The sequence below is a fragment of the Miniopterus schreibersii genome (genome assembly GCF_964146895.1).
Source record: "Miniopterus schreibersii genome assembly, chromosome: 3".
Classification (NCBI taxonomy): Eukaryota; Metazoa; Chordata; class Mammalia; order Chiroptera; family Miniopteridae; genus Miniopterus; species Miniopterus schreibersii.
The window spans coordinates 6,857,527-6,876,284 of NC_138103.1; the positions used below are offsets into that span (position 1 = coordinate 6,857,527).

The 18,758-nt window shown below is 49.1% G+C and overlaps 1 protein-coding gene across 2 annotated transcripts; it reads left to right on the forward strand.

Moving 5' to 3' along the window:
- Positions 1-12,961: 12,961 nt before the first annotated feature.
- On the forward strand, positions 12,962-18,192 carry ZNF689 (zinc finger protein 689). 2 transcript variants are annotated; one of them, XM_081131270.1, is made up of 4 exons: positions 12,962-13,100; positions 13,326-13,508; positions 13,712-13,825; positions 15,389-18,192. In XM_081131270.1, exons 2-4 carry the CDS (start codon positions 13,475-13,477, stop codon positions 16,570-16,572), a joined length of 1,332 nt encoding a protein of 443 aa, XP_080987396.1. In that variant the 5' UTR covers positions 12,962-13,100; positions 13,326-13,474; the 3' UTR covers positions 16,573-18,192. The 2 variants fall into 2 exon arrangements, with proteins under 2 accessions (XP_080987396.1, XP_080987395.1); XM_081131269.1 differs by having other exon boundaries at positions 12,965-13,508.
- Positions 18,193-18,758: the final 566 nt, after the last annotated feature.

The following is an 18,758-nucleotide window of genomic DNA, read 5'->3' on the forward strand; positions in this document are numbered from 1 at the left end:
TTTGGCGGCCAGGACGCGCCCTCGGAGGCCTCGTGCGTCAGCGGACCAGGGGGAACCGAGGTGGAATCGCGCAGAGGACGCTGACCAAGCCCGCTCCTTTCCCGGGAAACCCCTCCGAACGCCTGAGCCCGCGCCCCAGAGCCCGGCCCCCTGTCAAGCGTTGCCTAGCAACAGCGTCCTAGAGTCTGGCCCAAGGGGCCAATCAGCGCAGACGTAGTTTTTCAACGTCTGGAGTAATCCAATCACTGGGCGCGGTCAGAAGTCGCGTCCTCAAGCCAATAGCCGCAGGCACCCAACGAGGGGTTAGGAATTATGGGAGCGGGAGCTAGAGTTGGGAGCGGACTCAGACTTGATAAGATCACCTAGAGGGAACTAACGACGAGCTTCGGCCTGCGTGTGAGTGACGGCCGTGAGGGCGGGTCGCCGCCATATCCTCTTAAGGCATTTTCCGGTACCGTTGTCCCACTCCGAGCGTCAGAGCGACTCCGTTCTGGCCGCGGCGTGGCCCCACGCGGAACCGGATCCGTGCCGCTCAGACGCCGGGCCCAGCGGAGCAGTGTCTCAGCCCGGAAGAGACCGTGGCCCTGGGGCTGTAACATCTAGGACCTGGGGACTGAAAGAGTCCAAAGCGCCGCCCCTGCCCGCGCCCGCGCCCCATCCGGAGCCCAGAGCCTGGACCTGAGTGGAGGAGGAAGGGGCTGGAAAGCTTCGCGGCCAAGGCCGAGTATTTCTTCCAGGGGGCGCGTTGAAGCCTATAGCCCCGAGGGCCCTGTCCCGGGAAGTGATGCCAGAGACCTACGGCCACCTGGGGGCGCTCGGTGAAGCCCTTTATGGCCCCGCGCTGCCCATTTTTCTCATCCATTTATTCGTTTATTCTCGACCTACTCAAACCAATCTCAGGCCAGAGCTGCAGACGCGGAGGCTGCCCAGAGAGCACAAAATGCTTAGAGGAGGGTAGGGAAATGAGGAGCCAAAATGGCTGGTATCAGGCTGAGGCTTGGGAAGGACTGTCCCAGAAGCGCTCCTGGAAGCCTTGAGGGGTGGGTGGGTTGGTTGGTTGTTCTTTGGTGTGTCTGTGTGTGAATAATTTACCATGACCATCTTTCCATGTTTACGACTACAACATGGTTGTTATTTCAGCAGCTTTATTGAGATGTTATTCACAGACTGTATCACTCACCCATTTTAAGTGCACAATGCAATATTCTTTGTATTTTCAGTTATGATACCACACCACAATAGATATTAGCACATTTCATCACCCCAGAAAGAAACCCCTTAGCCATCACGCCCTCATTCTCCCCTCCTGCAGCCCTTGGAAACCACTAACCTACCTTCTGTCTATATAGATTTGCCTATTTGGGACATTTCATATAAATGGACTCAAAAGACATGTGCGGTCTTTTGAATCTGGCTCCGTTCACATAACATAATGTTTTTAAATGGTGTACCAGGAATCATTATTTAAAATTTTTAAAAAATATTTTATTTTTGAGAGTATTTTAGGGTTCGCAGTAAAAATGAGCTGAAAGTACAGAGTTCTCTCTGCCTTCAAACATACACAGCCTCCTCCATTATCAACATCCCATACCAGAGGGGTACATGTGTTACAATCTATGAACCAACACTGAAAAAATATTATCACCCCAAATCCATAGTGCTCATAAGGGTTCACTTTTGGTGGTGTACAGTCCATGAGTTTTGACAAATGTCTAAAGACATGTATACATCATCACAGTATCCATTGTTATACACAATCATTTCACCACCCTAAAAACCCCCTGCGCTCCACCATTTATCACTCCTCCTCCCCATCCTCTTATAACCACGGATCTTTTCACTGTCTCCATAGTTTTGCCTTTTCCAGAATGTCATATAGTTGGAATCATACAGTATGGAGCCTTTTCAGATTGGCATCTTTTACTTAGTAATATGCATTTAAGGTTCCTTCATGTCTTTTTCTAGCTTGATAGTTCATTTCTTTTTAGTGCTAATATTTCACTGTATGAATGTGCCACAGGTTATTATCTGTTCGCCTATTAAAGGACACCTTGGTTGCTTCCAAATTTTTGCAATTACAGTAAAGCTGCTATAAATGTCTGTGTGTCAGTTTTTGTGTAGGCATAGTTATCAACTTGTTTGAGTAAATACCAAGGAGTGCAAACGCTGGATGATATGGTAAGCATATGTTTAGTTTCATAAGAAACTGACAGTCTTCCAAAGTGGCCATAATAAAGTTTTGCTTTTTTAAAAAATGAATTCCTTAGGAGTTTGTGTATCATCATTCACAAATAGCAGTAGCTTTACATCTTCCTTTCTAATCTCGATACCTTTTATTTAAGTTTCTTGCCTAACTATCCTGACTAGAACAGTACAATGTAATAGAATAAAGTAGAAGTGATGAGAGTAATAATGATGAATGGAATGGACCAGAACAGAACAGAATGGGCCATAGCAGACCTCTTTGTCTTGTTCCTGATCTTATGGGGAAAACATTCAGTCTTTCATTAGGTTGAGGACATTCCCTTGTAGTCCTAGTTGTTGAGTGTTTTTATCATCAAGACATGTGGATTTTGTCAAGTGCTCTTTTACATCTGTTAAGATTATCATGTGGTTTTTGTCTTTATTTTATCGCTATATGATGTATTACATTAATTTTCAGGTGTTAAACCAACCTTGCAATCCTGGGATAAATCCTGTCTGATCATGGTGTTTAATTATTTTTACATGTTGCTGGATTTGGTCTGCTAGTGTATTTTATTAAATATTTATTTTTATTAATTTATTTGTGGTAAAACACACAATATAACATTTACCATATTAACCATTTTTAAGTGTACAGTTCAGTAGTGTTAAGTACTCTCACATTATTGCGCACTGATCTCCAGAACCTTTTCATCTTGCAAAACTGAAACACTCTACTCATTAAGCAACTCCCCAGTTGACCCTCTCCTCAGCCTATGGCAATCACCCAACCACCATTCTACTTTCTGTCTCTATGAATTTGACTACTTTAGATACCTCATATATGTGGAATTATACAGTATTTGCCTTTTTGTGACTGGCTTATTTCACTTTGTAAAATGTCCTCCAGTTTCACACATGTTGTAGCACGTGTCAGAATTTCCTTCCTCTTTAAGGCCAGATAACACCCCATTCTGTGAATACACCTGCTGATGGATAATGGCTGCTTCCACCTCTTCACTGCTGAGAATAGTGCTGCTCTAAATATTGGCGTACAGATATCTCTTAAGAACCTGCTTTAGGGGACACCTGGGACTCCAAGACGGTGTCAGTCGTACCATTTAAGGAGAAGGACCCCATGGATGTCAAAACGGGAACTGCCTGCCTGGATGCTGATGCGGGATTTCGCCCCAGAGGCACTGCTGGAGCGTTTCACATTTTACTGCCGGTACTTACAAGTATGTCGTGTGAAGAAAGGGCAGGTCAGTGGGGTTTCTACGGTGCTGGCAGCTTATGTGGTTTTTCGACAGCTGCCCTTCTAAGGAACTCAGACAGGACATAGGAGTGAGTACCACTGAAGAGGGCCCAGTGTGGGCTCCGCATGCCTGGCCGTGACCTTTGCCCAGCACCTCTGAATCCTTTCTATCATGATTAACATCTAATAAAAGGTGACTGGTTAAAAGACAAAACCAAACCCTGCTTTGAATTCTTTGGGGTATGTACCCCAAATGGAATTGCTGGATCATGAAATAATTCTATTTTTAATTTTTCAGGAACCGCTATCCTGTTTCCCACAACAGCTGGACCACTTTACGTTCTGGCCAACAGTGCACAAGAATTCCAGTTATTGCACTCCCTTTTCTGTTTTTATAGTACCCATCCTAACTGTTGTGAGGACAGTGTTTTTTTCAATACTGAAGATTGAAGACAGTCTTAATCACCCGTTTTAAACAACTGCCTTTTTATATATATAAATATTTACTTCAGAGAGAGGAAGGAAGGAGGAGAGATAGAAACATCGATAATGGGAGAATCATTGATCGGCTGCCTCCTACAGGCCCCCTACTGGGGATGGAGCCCACAGCCCCGGCATGTGCCCTGACAGGGAATCGAAGGGCGATCTCCTGGATCCTAGGCCGATGCTCAGCGCTGAGCCCCGCCCGCCGCGCTAAACCGCTGCTTTTACTGTAACTTCTCTCGCTCTTCCGAGTTCCAGCCGGGTGGGAGCCATTTGCCCTTCCTCTCCCCCCCCCCCTTCTATATGATTCATAACGCTCATCTGTGCTCACCGCAGAGGTGAGACTGCCTCATAATTCCCTACAGGATCGCACAACTGCTGCTTTCTCATAGCAGATCCCGCTATGTTGGAAATAAGGCTGTGGCTGAGCTGAAACGTGCAGGAGGCCTGCTGTCCGGCCTCAGAGGCTCATAGAAGACACTGCTCAGCCGAGAGCAAGCCTGCACCGCCCCGTGGCGGCTCCGCCTGGGGCTGGGGCTCCCCCGCGGGCCTTCCCAGCGCCTCGGGCACCGGCCCTGGGCCCTGGGCCTCCCCCACGAGGCTGGCAGCACCGCCGAGCGCAGGCACCCTCGAGCCACCTCTTTCCAGCCCCCAGCATTGTTTCGAGAGGCCACGGCAAACCCCTTGAGACAGTAGCGCGGCAGGCGCCGGAGGACTACCCTGAGGTCAGGCCCGGGGCGGCCCTGAGGGTCGGGAGGGCTGCGGGGACCACGTGACCGCCGCGGCGGAGACTCGGCGAGGCCCCTGCTCCCCCCGCGCTCGAGCCAGCAGGCGCTCAGCGAACGTTTGAACGCCGGCCAAGCCTGGGCGGCCGGAGGCAGGGAGCCCCGGCCACGCAGACGGGGCTCTGGCGAGAGCGGCGCAGAGTGCGGGGCCGGGAAAGGGCGATGCTGAGGGCTCTTAGGGCGCAGGGCTGCACCCAGGGGCGCCCCGCGAGGCCCGCAGTGCTCTAGGGAAGGGCGGGCGCCGGCTTCCTTCCCGCCCGCTGGGTCTCCGGAGGCCCCGTCCGAGCGCCGGCGCTGCGCTCAGGCCGCCCCGACCAGGGGCCGTGCCGGGGGGGGGGGGGGGGGGGGGGGGGGGGGGGCGAAGCCCACGGCGCCCGGAGACTTGCGCGCGTAGTCTCCAGACCAGGTGCTGCGCGGCGCGCCTCGTACAGGAAGCCGGGGGCCGACCTTGGGTCCCGGGGGCGATCGCAGAGACCCTCCCCCCGCCGCCCGCCCTTTCTGCGGCGCCGAGACCTTTCGGATTGCGGGCGCGCCTGGGGGCGTGTCTCGGCTGGGGAGGCCTCCTCTCCGAGGGTGCAGGACGGTGTACCCCACCCTTGCAGAGGAAGCTCCTTCTCTCGGCCCCTCCTCCCCTGGGATTTTCAGGCTCTAAACACGCCCTCTCATCTCCTGGGTGGAGAGGAGGGAGGAGACGTGATAGGTGAGGAAAGGAGGGGGTTGCCCTTTCTCCCAGAAGCCCCCCTCACCTACACCCACACCCCACTCTTCTCTTTCAAGACCCCAGTTGGTAAGAATCCTGGGACCCTTCTCTTCCAAAGCTCTCTTTCCCAGGCCTGGAGTCTTCCTTGCACTCAGAGGTAGCCCGCTTGTCCTGCTGGTCCCTACCGGGGGGGGGGGGGGGGGGGGGGAGGCGGCCTCCTTGGCGACTGAGGTCTTTTGCCTGCTTCCTGCTGGGCTCTTAGAGCATTGCTGCCTGAAAGAGCTTTCAATTATGGGAACGTTCTGTATCTGTGCTGTCCCTTGGAGAGGCCACAAGCCGCTACAGGTGGCTATTTAGCACTTGAAATATGGCTAGTCGGCCTCAGAAAGTGACCTTTTAACTTGCAGTGACTTAAGGCTAGAGGGTCTGCACACTATACTTTTCCTGGCCTTGGAGAGAGGCTAGAAGTTCACTCAGATTTGCCCTTGTCTCCCAGGGCAGCGTATCCTGCTATCTGAAGCTGTCTGGAGCACTGTTTACATATATAAAACATTTGATGACTTGCCAACTTCCAATTAGGATAGAAACAGGTATTTGGGGACACTCAAAAGGCACTGAGGTCTCAATTTTTTGAGAAATATTTGTGCTGAAATGCCCACATTTAAGGTCTTTAACCAGGAAGAGGTGTCAGCCTACCTCTGAAAAGAATTTGGCTCTTCCTTATGAGAACACTATACAGTTTTGGAGGCCCTGAATGAAGGATAGAACTTTTTAGAAAGTGGGAAACTTCTCCCTGAGCTGGGCGAGGCATTGAGGGATTCCGTTAGGTCCTGTGCCTTGGACGAGCAGGCGCTCAGTCTCAGGTGCTGCTCTAAATCTATACCCAACTGCCTGATTCCAGGAGAAAGACAGTTACTCTGATTCAAAGCACCTTACACTCTTCCATTCCATTTGTCTCTGCAGAAAGCAAGAGTAAGAAGAAAAGAAGAAAGGGGGATTAAGGAACTTAATCCGGCCTTTGAGAGAGAGAGACACCAGTGCAGAAGGTGTGGCAATGGCCCTGGCAGTAACTGAGGACTCTAACTGCAGGGGGTGTTGCCAGTAAATGCCTCAGGGCTCTTCAGCCACAGGGCAACAGTGCTCTCAGGCTCCAAATGGGCTATACCCACGTCTAGGCTGACCTCTTTCTCCTGGCCAGCCCCCAGCAGGTCTAGTCTGCTGAGCAGCCCTTCCCTGTGGTAGTATGGGCGCTGCTCTCTCAGTGCAAGGAACTGCTCCAGCATCAACTCATCCACACAGGTGAGACACCCCTTCTCTGCTGCCAGCATGGACGCTGCTTTTGAAAAAGCCGAGCACTGGCCACCCACATAAGGGAGAAGCCCTATGCATGTCTTAACTGTGGGCGGCTCTTTGCCTTCCTCTCACTGTTAGTCAGCCACAGGCAGATCCACTCTGGTGACTGTCCCCATGCTTGTGGGTCATGTGATGTCCATTTTTACCAGTGGGCTTACCTGGTCTAGCACCAGCTGCTCCACAAAAGGGACAAGCCCTGCCCGTACCCTGGTTGTGGCTGCTACTTCCACCCGAGAAGGGGGTGTATCCACAGGTGCAGACATATGTGCACAGACCGTGGTGCCACTTTACATGCCCTCCCTCCTGGCCAACCAGCACTACCATTCCCTACAATGTGGCAGTTACTTTGCTCACCAGGAAAACTTACTCCAGCACCAGCTCATGGCTGTAGGTGATGCTTCCACTAGAGGCTCCCTTGGCAGATGCACACACAGAGGTGGGAAACCTTGCCCCTGCCCAGAGCATGGTATCTGCTTCTCCTACTCCCTCCTCCTGCTCAGCCACGGGTGCATCCACTCTGATGAGAGGCCCTTTCCCGGCACTGAGTGTGGGAAACGCTTCAAGAGAAAGCATGCCGTGAAAGCCCGCCGGTGGATCCATCAGGCAAAGAGGGTGAGGCAGAGGGTCAGAGACCTTCTGGGAAGTCCCTATGCCAGGCTCTGGACCTCAGGGATTAGGACCCCCCAGTTCACGTCCACTGTTTCTCAGATAAATTCCAGGAGTGTGGATGGCCTGTGTCAGGTTCTGTGAAGGAGCTTATGATGGGTGGTATTCCTCCTTATCAGATGTTGGTCATGCAGAGCAAGCAGGGGCAGGAGAGAGAGGAGAAAGGGAAATGTAGAGTGACAAGGTCTGTAGGTGCCTAGAAGTCCCCCTTCAGAGAGCAGGATATAGAGGTAATCAGAAATGTATCAGTGAGTTACCTCACTCAGAAATGGAACAGGTTGGAACTTGCCTACATGAATCCATTAAGAAAAGGTGAGCCTGGCCGGGTGTGGCTCAGCGGTTGAGCGTTGACCTAGGATCCAGGCGATCAGGGTTCGATTCCTGGTCAGGGCACATGCCCGGGTTGCCGGCTGCAGCCGATCAATGACTCTCTCATCATTGATGTTTCTATCTCTCTTTCTCCCTCTCCTTTCCTCTCTCTGAAATCAATAAAGATATATTTTAAAAAAAGAAAAAAAAAGAAAAGGTGAGACTCCTTCATTGCTCGTTACCCTCCCCTAGGACTAACACTGCTTGCCCAAGTCTGGGTTTATGACATCTTAGGCAAAGATTAGGCTCTAGTCAGTCTATAGGGTACGTTCTGTGTGTGCTATAACTGAAGGCTGCACTTTCAGGCGCTTTCCCTCACTGAGCATGAAATGAGGAGAAATTAATCTGAAAGCCTTTCACCCAGTTTAGAGCTGCCAGTGCAACGCGGAGGACATTCCAGGTTCAAATCTCATCCCTGCCCTTACTAACAGGTTTTGGACAAGCTGCTCAACCTTCTGATAACTGTGATATAAGGATAATCATCCTCATAAGGACTCTGGAAGGTGAGTTTCAACTAAGATCATCTATGTCATTGTGCCCACACAGTGGCACCTGTTATTTACTGGCCCTCAACATCATTTCCCTTTACCCAGAACAGGGGGCCTTTGGTCTTTATGTGGCCTCTTGGTGTGTAGACTCCCTGGATCTTCTCCACCCTTTTCTGCAGTGGGTTGTATTCCTTCAGGAAGAGCCCTGCTTGTCCCTGTGCCCCATGTGGGTCCAGGAATTTATACAGAAAGGAGCAAGGGGCTCTGCTCTTATCAAGTCCTGAGTGCTTTTCTCTCCGAAGTGCTTCCCTATAGTTGGAAGCATCTCACTCTGCCTGAATCCTAGGCCCTACCTTAGTGGCTCCAGTCAAAATGGTGGCAAGCCTGGTGTCAAAAAAATTCAACTGAGTAAATTTGAAGGTCTAGTTGGCTTTATTCAGTGATTCATGAATTGGGCAGCGCCTCATCTAGCAAGCAGAGAGATGGGCAAAATGGAAAGGAGGGTGAGGCAAGGAAATTATTAGCGAAAGTTCACTGGAGGAAAATAGGAGTTCAGGGTGACAATGGCTTCTCATTGGCTGAGCTGCATGCTTTTCAGTGGCTGGGCTTGTTGCTGGGCCAGAAAACCTTCCCACTGTAGAGAGACATATTCCTGTAGGAGATGCAAGGTACATGTCTTCCAGGTTAGGGTAATTGATCTTGAGTGATCTGGCCTGAGAGCTCCTTACACAAGCCTTCCCAACTCCCATTTTAATTGAGGTTTCCTTTATTAACTGGCCAAATGGGGCCTTTGGAGCCTGGGGCCGAAAAGGCTAGGCTGAGGCTGTACCTTCAGGCCAGCCTGCCTGCCTTCTTCCTGGATGTGGGAAGAGCACTTGATCACTTCAATATTTAGTCTTCTTCCCTATTCAATGTCAGCACCTTCTGCTTGTTCAGCTGACAGAACATCATTATCATTTAGGCAGGACGTCCACAGAGGAAGTCAGATTTTTTCCAACCTCCTCTGTTTAGCCACTTTCTTCCTTCCAAATGAAATGGTTTGCTATCCATTTGACTTTTTTATTCCCTTAGCAGCCTAAGTTTACATTCTTATTTTTCCAAACTGAACCACGTGTAGACAGAAAGAGTAGGCACAAAGCTATCAGTTCATCCTGCAAACTATCAGAGTAATCTTCCTAAAACATGTTTGGAAGGTCTTTCACTTCTCTAGACTTATTTAGAGCTCTCCAAAGTAAAGGATGAAGCCCTGCAATATTTGGTGTCGAGCCACCCTTTCTGTCCTTCAGTTTTACCATATGTGTATCTTGCGCTACATTAGAAAGCAGCATCATTCTCTTCACACCGAACTTGCCTGAATTCCTGGCTTTATGCCAGAGACCTTCAGCCACCATGAAATTCAGCTGTTTATTCAACGAATGTATAATGAGCACCACTGTCCTCCCTAAATCCCACTCCTTCATAGACCAAACTGATTTCCTACATGATGCATCAGTCTGGAAAGTCATTAGGAGAAGGGACTCTGTCTTATTCGTTTTGGCAATCTTGACATTCTATCTACTCCCCCAGTAGTTTTTTCAATAAAGTCACTATCCTTAGGACAGAGTAGAACTCAGTGTAAGGCTTACTGCAGGTTTTTTCCTACCTCCTCTGTTCAAAAGTTATCCTCGAATTATCTTACTGCCTGTGTTATCTTGTGACTTCCTGTTACATTTTCTTTATTCCCTGTAGGCTTTGGGGTATTGTTTTGCCCATAGTAGGCACTTTAAAATATTAATGGCTTGGACATTGTAATGATGTTAATCCTTACAATCCATGAACATGGTATATGCTTCCACTTGTTTGTATCTTCCTCTACTTCTTTTTCCAATGTCCTGTAGTTTTCCTAGTAAGTTTATTCCTTGGTATCTTGGTTAAGTTTATTCCTAGGTATCTTAATTTTTTTGTTGCAATGGCAAATGGGATTTTTTTTTTTTAAGTTTCTCTTTCTGAGAGTTCATTATTGGTGTATAAAAATGCTATCAATTTCTGGATAATAATTTTGTATTCTGCTACTTTACCAAACTCATTTATTAGATCTAGTGGTTTTTTGGTGGAGTCTTTTGTATTTTCTATGTACAATATCACATCATCTTTGAATAATGACAGTTTCACCTACTCCTTTCCAATTTGGAGGCCTTTTATTTTTTATTTTTGTCTGATGGCTGTGGCTAGGACTTCCCAGTACTAGGCTGAATAAGTGGTGAAAGTGGACATCCCTGTTTTTACCTGTTCTTAGGGGAAATGCTTTTAGTTTTTGACCATTGAGTATGATGTTGGCTGTAGGTTTGTCATATATGGCCTTTATTATGTTGAGGTATGATCCTTTTATTCCCCCTTTGCTGAGAGTTTTTTAAAAATATATTTTTAAATCCTCACCTGAGGATATTTCTCCATTGCTTTTCAGAGAGAGTGGAAGGGGGAGAGAGGGGAGGGAGAAAGAGAGAGAGAGAGAGAGATCTGTGACCAGGGCTGGGGATCAAGCCTGCAACCGAGGTATGTGCCCCTGACTGGAATTAAACCCAGGACCCTTCAGTCTGCGGGCCGACGCTCCAACCACTGAGCCCAACCGGCCAGGGCTTTGCTGAGAGTTTTTATAAAAACTGGGTGCTGGATTTTGTCAAATGCTTTTTCTGTTGCTATGATCATGTGATTTATGTCTTTCATTTTGTTTATGTGATGTATCACATTTGTTGATTTGTGAATATTGTACCAGCCTTGCATCTCTGGAATAAATCCCACTTGGTTACGATGTATGATCTTTTAAATATATTTCTGGATCTGACTTGCTAGTATTTTTTGAGGATTTTGGCATCTGTATTCATCAGGGATATTGGCCTGTAATTTTCTTTCTTTGTAGTGTCTTTATCTGGTTTTGGAATTAGGATAATGCTGGCCTTGTATAAAGAGCTTGGAAGTCTTCCTTCCTCTTGAATTTTTTGGAATAGTTTGTGGAGGATAGGTGTTAGTTCTTCTTTGAATGTTTGGTAAAACTCCCCTGTGAAGCTGTCTGGTCCAGGACTTTTGTTTGCTGGGAGTTTTTTGATTACTGCTTCAATTTCTTTAGTTGTTATTAGTCTATTCAGAAAGAATATATGCACCCCTAAGTTCATAGCAGCACAATTTACAATAGCTAATATCTGGAAACAGCCCAAGTGCCCATCAGTAGATGAGTGGATGAAAAAGCTGTGGTATTTACACCATGGAATACTATATAGCTGTGAAAAAGAAAGATCTCTTACCCTTTGAGACAGCATGTTGGGACCTGGAGAGTATTATGCTAAGGGAAATAAGCCAGGCAGAAAAAGACAAATATTACATGATCTCATATGTGGAATCTAATGAACAAAATAGATCCAGAGACATGGAAGCGTGTCCAGTGACGAATCTCAGAGGGAAGGGGTGGGGGTGGGTGGGAAGAGATTAACCAAAGAACTTATATGAATATATGTATAACCCATGGACACAGACAGTAGTGTGGTGAAGGCCTGGGGTGGGGTGGGAGCTGGGTGGAGGGGGACAAGGAGGGGGAAAAAGGAGGGACATCTGTAATACTCTCAACAATAAAATGTTTTTAAAAACATCCAAAGTGTTAATGGGTTCAGAAAATAAATGTGTATGTCATCAGTTGAGGTAAGAGATATAGCAAATGGTATACTCTCCTGTTCCCAGTTCTCCTGGGTGATGACACTGAGCTAGTGCAACTCCGCACCTCAATACTTACACAGAAGTGAGGACAGACCCCATGGGGGTGGATGCTGACTGGTTCCATCAGCAATTTTCCTTTCCAATACATGCTTGTATCATTCTGTTATTATTAGTTGTGAATTTATATGCCTCAGTAGACTGTAAACTTCATTCAGGGTATGGCCCATGACTTATTTTTGTAATCCAGCCTCTCTTCACCATCCACCACTATGCTTTGTACATTGAACAAATGTCATGTAAAAATAAAGTGTGGAGAGATGCGCAGAAGATTGAATCTGAGAAGAGACCAGGCGCTCAGGTGGATCCTTGAGTTACCAAGCAAACTAAGGCAGCGATCGGGAAGAGTGCCTAGTTCAGCGGCGTGGATCAAGGCCCTGTCCGCCCCACGTTTAAATCTGCCCCTCTGCTTTCCTGGCGGTAACCCTCTGCGATCTTTCGTCATTAGTGGAACTGGGCTGAGAACCATCACCTCCCACAGTGGTGGCAAAGAATAAATAAGATAGAATGTGTAATATGTTCGGTATGGTGCCAGCACAGATGAAACTCTAACGTTAATTCCCTTCCCAAAAGGGCAACAAGGAAGTTCCCCATCATCCAAAGCGAAGGTTCCTTCTGAGAAAGACACGAAGAGGCACCCAGGGCATCTCAGCGTGGGTTGGCCGGAGTGGCTCCCTCGCTCAATCCGCCCCTCCCTCAGGTGGGCAGCGCCCGTCTGAGAACAGCCGCGGGGTGCTAACCCCAGGCCACGTCGAGGCTTCCCGCCTCAAAACACAGTCACCCGACACCAGCCGGCCAGCTTCCTGCCCTTACGCTTCCGTTGGCTTCGTTCAAACGGGCCGCTTTTGTCAGCATCCAATCAGGACGCTCGATCTTCGGGCGCCGCCCAATGAGCGCGTGGGATAGGAGGAAAAGGGGCGTGAAGCCCAATCGCAGCGCCATCATACTTGAGGGCAAAGAGGGTAGGAAGCCGGCATGGCGCTCTGGTCAATAAAATCGATAGCTGGAAGCTGCCTGTGTTCCAGGCAAAGGCGGTGCAGTAGCAGCGCCGCCATCTTCGCCGAAGGCATCTTCCGGTACCTTTCCCCCAAGTTCGGGCAGGAGTTTCCTGAATAACAGCGCGAGGTTTCCGTTAGCCCCGCAGGCGGCCGATTCCCGGTCCCTCCCGGCCTGCCCCAGGCACACTCAGTCCCGGTCCGGCGGGGGCTCCCAAATCCCGGGGTCCGCCAGGGGCCGAGGCCGGGACAGGGGAGGTCGGGGCGCGGGCTTCTCTGGTCCAATGGCACCGCCTTCTTCTCCAGTCTCCGCACGGGGACCAGGAGAGGCCGGACCCGGCCGGAGAAGGGGAAGGAAGCCAAGGGCGGTGAAGTTCGCGGACGTGGCCGTGTACTTCTCCCCGGAGGAGTGGGGGTGTCTGCGGCCCGCGCAGAGGGCCCTGTACCGGGACGTGATGCGGGAGACCTACGGCCACCTGGGCGCGCTCGGTGAGGCCCGGCCCAATCCGCTTCCGCGGGTCTTGAGGGATGGAGGAGCTTGGCGGTGGCGGGGCGCAGTGTGTCCAGGGTCCTGGCCTGTGACCAGGTTGTGCGAGGGGAGGAGGACGGGGGCTTGGCAGGAGATGCCACCGGGTAGGTATTTACCCAGAGTTATTTATGAGCTGGACTTCTGACTGGTTCTCCTTCCCCAGGGTGCGCAGGTCCCAAACCAGCCCTCATCTCCTGGTTGGAACGAAATACGGATGATTGGGAACCAGCTGCCCTGGATCCGCAGGAGTGCCCGAGGGGATTAACAGTCCAAAGAAGTGAGTGAAAAAATGCCTGTGGAGGGCCTGCAGCTTCCAGTGACAGTCCAGGGTTATGGTGGCTGTGGCCCGTGTTGTAGTGCTCCATTGACTGAGTTCATGTTCACAATTTCAGGGTACTGTTTATGATGGTGTTGGTTTGGTCCACCACACAAAGATTCACTTGCCAGTTTGAAGACCAAGTACATATCTACAGTTGTCTATTGTGTGAATCAGTGAGCTTTTAAAAGAAGCTACTACCCTCCTGCCTCCTTCCCAGGATCCCTGCCCCCACCCACCCTCCTTTGATTTGGGCTCTGACTGAGAGACCCTATACCTCTCTGAGTTTTCTGTGTTTTGGTTGAAGGGACTTAATGGAGAACAGCTGCCTGGGGTGCAGGGACCCCTTTCTGCCCTTCTGGCAGTACAGTGATCAGTGCAGGACATACTGCACTCTCAGGATCAAGCAAGGCTCTGATTAGCACCATTCAGGTAGAAGGGCCCCAGATCCACCCACAGGGGCAGATGGAACTGTTTGGGCTGGGACTTCTATGCCAGATTCTCTAAGACCAGAGCTATCTTTCTAAAATTCAGATCTAACCATATTTCCTTTCTTAAAACCATTCAGCCCATAAGTGGTGATGGAAAGATAATAATGAAATAAAATAAAGGGGAGGAAAGACCATTCAGCCCACCTGGAGTGGCCCAGTTGGTTGAGTGTTGTCTGGTGCACGGAAAGATTGTCGGTTTGATTCCCAGTCAGGGCACATACCTGGGTTGAGGGTTTGATCCCTAGTGTGGGATCACATCACATCAACGTTTCTTCCCCCCCCCCCCCCCCCCCAGCATGTCCTTGCGTGAGAATTAAAAAAACACACAAAACATTCATTTTTTTTGCCAAGTGGGTTGTCAAATGGCTAGTCACTTGGGGAACTTGGTAAAAATGTAGATTATTGGACACCACCCCAGAACTATTTATTTGCCTTTATAGATGTCTAGGAATGTGTGTTTTAATAGCCCCAACTGATTTGGATGTATGTTTAGGTTTGAGAACCATTGGGTAAAATACAGTTCATGGTCCTTACAACAGTGGTTCTGAGAGTGTGGTACTCAAACCAGTAGCAGCATCACTCCTGATCATGTTACAAATGCAGATTTGTGAGCCCCACCCCACATCTGAATCAAAAACTGGGAGTAGGGCCCAGCAATCTGTTTCAGTAGCCCTCCAGTTGATTCTGATCACAGTAAAATTTGAGAACCATTGCTGAAAGGGCCCTATGACCTAGTCACTGCCAGCTCATGCCTTGTTTCTACTTCTTGCCTTAAACTTACCTCTTCAAAAACTTTTAATTTTTAAAGCCAGCTTAATTTCCGAGAAATCTTACCCAACTTCTCCAAGCTGGGTTAGGGGCTCCTGTTATTCTGTCCATACTTTAATAGTAGTAGGTCACACTGGGTTGTCTGTGTCTCTAACACTCTTTAAACACAGGGGGTGAGTCTGTTTGTCTTATAACCTGTAATACTGTAATAGGCAAGAGTAGTAGCCCAGTATTTGTTAAATTAATTTTTCCTGTGTCCCTGTAGAAACCAGAACCAGGAAGAAGAACGGAGAGAAGGAAGTATTCCCACCTAAGGAGGCACCCCGGAAGGGGAAGAGAGGGCGGAAGCCCAGCAAGCCCCGACTGATTCCCAGACAGACATCTGGGGGTCCCATCTGCCCTGACTGTGGTTGTACCTTCCCTGATCATCCAGCCCTGAAAAGCCACAAGTGTGCCCAGAATCTAAAAAAGCCTTACCCTTGCCCAGACTGTGGGCGCCGCTTTTCCTACCCATCCCTGTTGGTCAGTCACCGGCGGGCACACTCCGGTGAATGTCCCTATGTTTGTGACCAATGTGGCAAACGTTTCTCGCAGCGTAAGAACCTCTCCCAGCACCAGGTTATCCACACAGGCGAGAAGCCCTACCATTGCCCAGACTGTGGCCGCTGCTTCCGTAGGAGTCGGTCCTTGGCCAATCACCGGACCACACATACAGGAGAAAAACCCCACCAGTGCCCTAGCTGTGGGCGACGCTTTGCCTACCCGTCCCTGCTAGCCATCCACCAGCGCACACACACAGGAGAGAAGCCCTACACTTGCCTGGAATGCAACCGCCGCTTCCGCCAGCGCACCGCTCTGGTCATCCACCAGCGCATCCACACGGGCGAGAAGCCCTACCCTTGTCCAGACTGTGAGCGGCGCTTCTCTTCGTCCTCTCGCCTGGTGAGCCACCGGCGAGTGCACTCTGGGGAGCGCCCCTACGCCTGCGAGCACTGCGAGGCCCGCTTCTCTCAGCGCAGCACTCTGCTCCAGCACCAGCTCTTGCACACGGGAGAGAAGCCCTACCCCTGCCCAGACTGTGGACGTGCCTTCCGCCGGAGCGGCTCGCTAGCCATACACCGCAGCACGCACACCGAGGAGAAGCTGCACGCGTGTGATGACTGTGGCCGCCGCTTTGCCTACCCCTCACTACTGGCCAGTCACCGGCGCGTCCACTCAGGCGAGCGGCCCTATGCTTGCGACCTGTGCTCTAAGCGCTTTGCCCAGTGGAGCCACCTGGCCCAGCACCAGCTCCTGCACACTGGGGAGAAGCCTTTCCCCTGCCTTGAGTGTGGCCGTTGCTTTCGCCAGAGGTGGTCTCTGGCTGTCCACAAGTGTAGCCCCAGGGTCCAAAACTGTAGCCCTAGATCTGCTATAGAGGGGCCCAGTCAGAAGGGCAATGCGCTTTAGAATGGGAAGGACTGTCAAGTTCATTTCATTTCAGAGAGGCCCAGCGAAGGGAAGGAGAAGCCCCAGGTCATACAGGGCAGATTCAGAACTGAAACCCAGGTCTCCTACCATACAAACCTGAAATATATCCTACCACACTGGCTGCCTTACTCTGTCTAGAACAGATAGTCGCATTAGGAGAGTTAAAGTTTAATGAGCTATCCTATCCTAAAAGAATTCTGTTTGTGGCTGTCAGGGTAAAAGTTCTCCCCTTATATTCCAGGGGCTGTCTGCCTTTAATTTCCATATAGGGATTACCTGTCCCCTTGTAGGCAGTCAGGAGGATCCTATTTATAGGTGGCAGGATCTTCTACTCTGCCTCTTCCTCCATACCAGGTTTAAGCAAACCTAGGTTAGCCCCCTTTTTACAACACTCCTGCCAAGTGGTGTTCTACCCTTGCTTTAAAACCTCCCTTGACAGTGAGCTCACTACCTCACAAGGCAGGTCATTTCTTTGTGGGATAGCTATGATCTTTAGGAAGTGGTTAAGTGCCACATTCTCCTTCCCTGTAAGCCTTGCCCAGAATATGTCTAATACTTTCTCTACATGGCAGCCTTTCAGATAACTTAATCACAACTTCTTTGCCCCATGTTTTCAGATTAAACAGCATTAATTTGGTCAATCATTTCTTAAAAATAGGGTTCCAATTCCCACACATGATCACCCAACAGGTGCTGGTTTTTCAATGCCCCTTTTAAAGGGTCATACAAAAATAAGCCAGCACCACAGTGTACACTGTATACCTCCTTGGTCTGGTCTTGTTTTAACAGCTCTAGATTGCATTGGATTTGGGAGGAGTGGCAGTGCCAGGAGTTTATTGGGTTGCAGACACCCAAATACCTAAGCTTTTTTAAACCAAATGCTGTGAAGCTAAGTCTTCTGCACCCTGTGTTTGGAAAATTGGTTCAAGTTGGGTCTGGGACATAAGTGCAGTGAGCTTTGGGACAAGATTGTTCTTAAGGAAAAGCAGGGGAGGTATGGGTTAGCTGCAAGAAGTGAAAACAGGACCGGCTTGTTGTGCTTTATCTGGTGGGTTTGGAGCGTTCCTTACAACCAGTGGTTGGAAAATCCTAGGTCTCACTTTAGCACAGAACCTTCCATGAGTCCTCAGTCAACATTTTTTAATAAAATGAGGTGAGGCCATTCAAGGAGGGTAGACGTTAGGTGATTGCATACAAAGCAAAAAGTATACAGTCATCAAGTTGTGTTCATGCCCACCCCTCACATAAGCTCCAGAAGGCAGCTATGTGTCTTAATCATGTTAAGCCTCCATGGCACCCACCCCTGAATAGGTTTACTGAATTGAATGAACAGGCCTATCACTGCCTTGGGTAGCTGCACCAAGTTGGAATTTACAAACCTGACTTGTCTCATTCCAACAGCTAAAAGGAGGCATCCTACCCTTGTATCTCCTGATCTCAGCCCCAGAGTGGCGGAGCAGCTGGGGAACACAGCTTTTGTAATTACCTCTGTTCTGGTGTTGAGCAAGTTGCATTATAACTGTTTCTCCTTGGGTGACGAGCTACCTTAAGGTAGGGGTCAGACCAGATTGGGTCTTATTAAAATGTCTGTTGAATGAATTATGTTCCTTGTGTAATTACTGTTTATAAAATGTAAATCAAGTTCCTTAACCAAGTAGAAAATTTTAAAGTTCTGATGGAGACCTGCCCTACCCTAGATGAGACCTATTAGATACCTGCCTAGCCCCCTGTTTTAGAACTGGCTCTTTTCCCTACTTTATCACCAGGACAAACCAACTATTTCTTTACCTAGGAATTTATAACTTTCTTTGGGCCTAACTGTAATTAATTAAAACTTGGGAGCCATTGGTGGCCAAGTTCCAGTATGTAGTCTACAGAGGTCAGAGATGAGAGACAACTTCCTACATTTCCTAAAGCACTTCAGTCCCAAGGTCTATTTGATGACCAGCTGTATCCTTCCAGTCAATTTCCCCATCTGCTTTAGGTAGTTTAACTTGAGTTTCTGTTACTTGCAACCAAAAGAATTAACTAATACACAGCCCCAATATAGATTAATCTCCCATCTGCCTTTATGCCTATGTATGAGCTATGAAGAAAAACTTCTGATCTCTTTTCTGATCTCCAACCTCAAACCTTCAGTATCACTTAAGTCTTCGATATATCTT

Bases quoted from the DNA above. Each gene is read 5' to 3' on its own strand.
- ZNF689 (XM_081131269.1), top strand. From the start codon at position 13,304: ATGGCACCGCCTTCTTCTCCAGTCTCCGCACGGGGACCAGGAGAGGCC. The intron at 13,509-13,711 runs GTGAGGCCCGGC...CTCCTTCCCCAG, and splicing joins CGGCCACCTGGGCGCGCTCG to GGTGCGCAGGTCCCAAACCA. The intron at 13,826-15,388 runs GTGAGTGAAAAA...GTGTCCCTGTAG, and splicing joins GGGATTAACAGTCCAAAGAA to AAACCAGAACCAGGAAGAAG.